General features: G+C 57.5%; 1 protein-coding gene across 1 annotated transcript; it reads left to right on the forward strand.

Annotated features, from left to right (window-relative positions):
- The first annotated feature begins 2,401 nt into the window (after positions 1-2,401).
- On the forward strand, positions 2,402-3,669 carry SOX11 (SRY-box transcription factor 11). Its single transcript, XM_059835644.1, has one exon. The coding sequence runs from the start codon at positions 2,426-2,428 to the stop codon at positions 3,635-3,637; it is 1,212 nt and encodes a 403-aa protein (XP_059691627.1). The 5' UTR covers positions 2,402-2,425; the 3' UTR covers positions 3,638-3,669.
- Positions 3,670-5,403: the final 1,734 nt, after the last annotated feature.

The raw sequence follows: 5,403 nt of genomic DNA on the forward strand, positions 1-5,403 counted from the left end.
GCCCTGCCAACAGCCCTCCTCAGAGAGACCACAGCTGACCACAGCTGCTGCAGGAACTCGGGCACTCCCAAAGGTACTGCACCCTCTCCTCACATGGTTTCTCTAAACTGTAACGTTTTATGACCGATTGAGAACCCTACCAGGCAAATTTTCCATTTTACCTCCTGTCTCTCAAAGGACAAGCACTACAATGGGGCTAGACTGTACCACCAGGTGCAATCACAAGGAGAGAGAGAGGTAGCAGCAAGCCTCAGAGGAAAAATCCCTCCTGGGGGCTCTCATGGAGAGGCAGAGCTGTATTTTTCCAAAATCTATCTTTACAATGAAGTAACTGAACCTTCTTAAGCTATGCCCTTTCCCTCTACGCTGTACACCCAGCTGGAGTCGGGCAGGGGAAGCGACACGACACTTTGTATCTGCCTCGTCTACTCCTTTAAACTCCTCCTGACTCCTGACACGTGCAGCTGAGACCTGGTAGGCCTAATATAGCCATAAAGCTAAAAGAGGTGAGTGACTCTTGGGTTTTTTTGTTCCTCTAACAGCACTAGTCACTCTGCAGCCCTATGATATCATAGTCACATCATCCAAACACAGTAATTTTGCTGTGGTCTGGAAGAAAATGAACCACTGTGCTAATTAGAGGATGATGTACCAGGGGACCTGGCTGCCCCATTCGCACCAGTTCATAGGATGCGCTCTGACGGAGGACAGGCTGTGCCAGAGCTCATCCCCCTCACTGCCATCATGTCTGCATGCAGCCAGCAACCATCACCAAACTTGTTAAACTTTTGTCTTGCTAATAACTATAAACTGTAGCTGGAAAAACACAAAGGGACCCACAGAACAGTATGCGAATTCATTTTCAGCATGTATTTTGCAAAGCAAAATGACCACAGATGAGTACACCGTTGGCTTTGGATTTCACAAATCCTGTGATGAAAACATGATAGTATCTGGAATAGCTGGATCCGGTACGGGCATTCCGCAATAATCACAACACTGTTGAATAACCGGATGCTTTCTGGAAAACAAACAAACAAAAAATCAGCACGGTTAGATGCTTTCTGCAAGTTTTCACCCCTTACTTCGGAGAAACTGCCTTTATTCTCTGCCTACGCCACGCGGGAAATGCCTCCAGGTGGATGTGATGACCTCCCTTACTCGGCTCACCTCCTGCGGGCAGCCTGGGCCTTCCCTAGGGGATAGGGGGGCCTCCCCCCCGGCCCGGGCAGGCCGCCCGTGCTGGCCCGGCCCTGAGGAGCAGCGGGCACCGCCGCCCAGCAGGCCGGGGCCGCCGAGGCACCGTCCGCATCCGCAGGCAACCGGATCCCCCCGCCCCAGGAGCGTGCTAGGCCCTGCCCTGCGGCCTCGCAGCCCCGTTCGCTGCCGACAAGCCACCGAAGCAAGCCCTGCCGGGCCCGTGTGGGCAGGGAACCGCGGCGCCTGGCGCGTTCCTCCGGGGGTTCCCGGCCCCGCTGCGGAGGGGGAGACGGCCGTGGGCGGACCCGCGCCGCCGACCACCGCGGCCGCGCCGCGGAAGGCACTCTCCCCTAGCGAGGGCCGCCCCACGCAGCCGCCGGCGAGGAGCAGGGGAAGGCGGCGGAGCCCGGTCCGGCGGGAAAGCGGCGGGGACGGCACCGGCCGCCCGACCCCGCTCCCACCAGAGAGGCCGTCGGCCCGCCGCTGTGGCGGCCGCGGAGCGCCAGCGCCCCCTACCGCCCGCCACCGGCGCCGCCCGCCGCCCCGAGCCGCGCGGGGCTCCGCGGCCTCCTGAGGGGAGCGGACCACGGGGGAGCGGCCGCAGGCCCCCTCCCCGCCTCGCCCCGTACCGCTCCGCGCCCGGCGGTGGCCAGCGGCCGAGGCCAAGGGGCGAAGCCCCCCGCAGCCCCGCCGCCTCCCGGGCGGAGGGGCGAGCCGGCGAGCGCCAGCCGCCCCCTCCCCCCAGCCACCCCCCGTGCAGGGGGTGTGTTAGCACGGCGTGGGGGAGGGGCAGCTGATACCAGCGGTGGGCGTGTCGGTGGGCGCGGCCGAGCGTTGCCATTGGCCGGCGGCGGGAGTGATGTCACCCATATGAAACGCTGATAACTAGTTGGGCGAGGAGCCGGGAGTTTTGCAGAAGGGGGAGCGCGCGCGGCGGGGCAGGGCGGGCGGCGGCGCGAGGCCGGGGCACGGGCAGAGCGCGGCGCCGAGCGCACCAGCCCAGCCGCGCCCCAGCCCGGCCCGGCCGCAGCGGGCCGCCGGGGCTGCGGGCAGCAGCGAGCGCCCGCCGGTCGCCCCGCGGGCTCCGCCTTGCAGCGCGGCGGAGAGCTCGGCTCGGCTCGCAGCAGGGGCAAGGTGCGGCGGTGGGAGGGGGCGGCGGAGCGGCTTTGTTGGCTCGGAGGGGAGCGGCGCGGCGGGAAGAGCGGCGCTTCGGCAAGACCGCACCATGGTGCAGCAAGCGGAAAGTACGGAGGCGGAGAGCAACCTGCCCCGGGAAGCGATGGACACAGAAGAGGGCGAGTTCATGGCTTGCAGCCCGGTCGCTTTGGACGAGAGCGATCCGGACTGGTGCAAAACGGCGTCGGGGCACATAAAGAGACCGATGAACGCGTTCATGGTGTGGTCTAAGATCGAGAGGAGGAAAATCATGGAGCAGTCCCCGGACATGCACAACGCGGAGATCTCCAAGCGCCTGGGCAAGCGGTGGAAAATGCTGAAGGACAGCGAGAAGATCCCTTTCATCCGGGAGGCGGAGAGGCTGCGGCTCAAGCACATGGCCGATTACCCCGACTACAAATACCGGCCCAGGAAAAAGCCCAAAATGGACCCGTCGGCCAAGCCCAATGCCAGCCAAAGTCCGGAGAAAAACGCACCCGCCAGCAGCGGCGGCAGCAAAAGCGCCAAGAGCTCCAGCAAGAAGTGTAGCAAGCTGAAAGCCGCCGCCGCCTCCTCGCCCCCCAAGCCGGGAGCCAAAGCCGCCCACCACGGGGACTACGCGGGCGACGAGTACGTCTTCGGCACCCTGAAAGTGAGCAGCAAGACGGTCAAGTGCGTCTTCATGGACGAGGAGGAGGACGAGGAGGAGGACGAGGACGAGCTGCAGCTGCGGATCAAGCAGGAGGCGGAGGAGGAGGAGGAGGACGAGGAGCCGGGGGCGCAGCAGCTGCGGCGGTACAACGTGGCCAAAGTGCCGGCGAGTCCCACCTTGAGCTCCTCGGCGGAGTCCACCGAGGGGGCCAGCCTCTACGAGGAGGTGCGGGGCGGCGCCGCGGCGGCGGGCGGCGGCAGCAGACTCTACTACAGCTTCAAGAACATCACCAAGCAGGGCCCGCCGCCGCCGCAGCAGCCGCCCGGCCTCTCCCCGGCCTCCTCCCGCTCCATCTCCACCTCGTCGGCCGGCAGCGAGGAGGCGGACGACCTGCTCTTCGACCTCAGCCTCAACTTCTCCCAGCACGGCCACGCCGCCGCCGAGCTGGGGGCGGGCGCCGCCGCCGGCAACCTCTCCCTCTCGCTGGTGGACAAGGACCTGGACTCCTTCAGCGAGGGCAGCCTCGGCTCCCACTTCGAGTTCCCCGACTACTGCACCCCGGAGCTGAGCGAGATGATCGCGGGCGACTGGCTGGAGGCGAACTTCTCCGACCTGGTGTTCACGTACTGAGCCAGGGCGGGCGGCGAGGAGGCAGCGGCGGAGCTGGAGCGACGCGACGCCGGTGATGATGATGATGATTAAAAAAAAAGTCTTGTTTTCTTTAAAAAAAAAAAAATCTCGAAGTTAGTTCCGAGCCCGGGAGTTGTGATTTTATTTTTTTTATTTTTGTGTTTTTTAATTTTTTATTGCATTTGGTGATCACAACAACAACAGCAAAGGCAAATGGGACTGGGGGAAAAAAATGATACAGAAGGCGCTGTTTGAAGCTTGTCGGTCTCTGAGTGAAGTCTGGAAGATGGTCTGCAAAGAAGTCTTTTGGCAGCACAACTGTTACTCAAGGGGGTTTGTGGATTTTTTTTTTTGTTCCCGTGAGAGATCTTAAAGAACTGTTCTGATTTTTTTTTATTTGTTTTTTTCCGAAAGGGACCATTGCAACTTTTTTTGGAGGGAGAAAACTGATGTCTTCTATGCATCCGATTCTTAACAAAGCTGCAGGGAGCTTGAAAAAATGCAGACTGTACAAACGCTTACAAATAACTGAACTGACTTAAGATCAGAGTTTACTTTTCAGATCAAATTGTTTATGGTTTTACAAATGTGATTTCTACTTGCCAACTTTTTTTTTTGTAACTTGTTCCCTTATACCTCCTTGATTGAATACCAGACAGCCTAGACCTCAGTACAAAAAGGTATTGAAACATTTTTGATACATAACAGACCTCAGTCTTTTTTAAAAATTAATATATTTTCAGGCGTATTTTTGTACAGTGAAAAGGGAACATTCTTGCTGTGTTTTTTCAGTAAGACTTTTCAGGCACTTCTTCCCTTTTATTTTCTTTTTTTCTCTGTTTTTAGCATGCAAGTTTGTTGGTACGTTACGTCCTGGTTTTAAAAGGATTAAAATTTTAAAAAAATAATCCTTGCATCTAAAGGCCTTGTGGTTTTAAAAAAAAGGAACAAACACTTTTTTGTACAGCTATAGTTCAGATTTGTTCAATATTTGTAGGTAAAGATTTATTGAAAATGGTGATATAGACCTCAGAGCTGTTATCTTAGTTTAAAAGATTGTATATGTACTGTACTATAGTAGGACTTTATGTATCTCATACGCTGTGATATGTGGATGGGGCCCCAGATGGAAGGTATGAAACTGGATTCTCGATTTTAGCAAAAAAAAAAAAAGAAAAAAGGCACATAGTTAAAAAAGTTTCTCATGTTGTGCAATATAATCTAAAGTACAGACCATCTGCATATTTTGTAGCAAATGATGGCAAAAGCAGACTTGTGCACTGTCAACATCATAGCCTGTTTTTTTTTTTAATGCTGAAAGTCTGTATCTTGACAATTTTAATAAATCAGCTGGAACTGATAGAAACTCGTATCGCTATTAGTGTCTGTAGAAGTAACGCTGGAGATGCCATGTTGTCACCCCTCGCCCGCGGAGGAGCGGTAGCTGTAGGCTCTTGTGCATGACCATAGCTAGGGGGGAAGGAGAATAAGGACTGCTTCTTTTCTTTTCCTTTTTGCACCCCCACCCCCCCCCGCCTTTTTCTCCCCGATTTTGCTCCCCTGGCCCCCGGTGGGTGCCCGCCGGCGGCGGGGGTCACCGTCAGGCGGAGCCGGAGCTCGCTCGCTGCGGGACGGGACGGGCCGGGCGGCGTCAGGTCGGCTCGCCCAGGTTATTTTCGGCTCTCCCGCCTTCCCCCCCAGCCGGCGGTGAACGAGCCCGGCTCCCGGGGGCCGCCCCGCCCCGCCGGCCCCCGCGTCCCATCTCC

Source organism: Gavia stellata, chromosome 2, assembly GCF_030936135.1.
Source record: "Gavia stellata isolate bGavSte3 chromosome 2, bGavSte3.hap2, whole genome shotgun sequence".
Classification (NCBI taxonomy): Eukaryota; Metazoa; Chordata; class Aves; order Gaviiformes; family Gaviidae; genus Gavia; species Gavia stellata.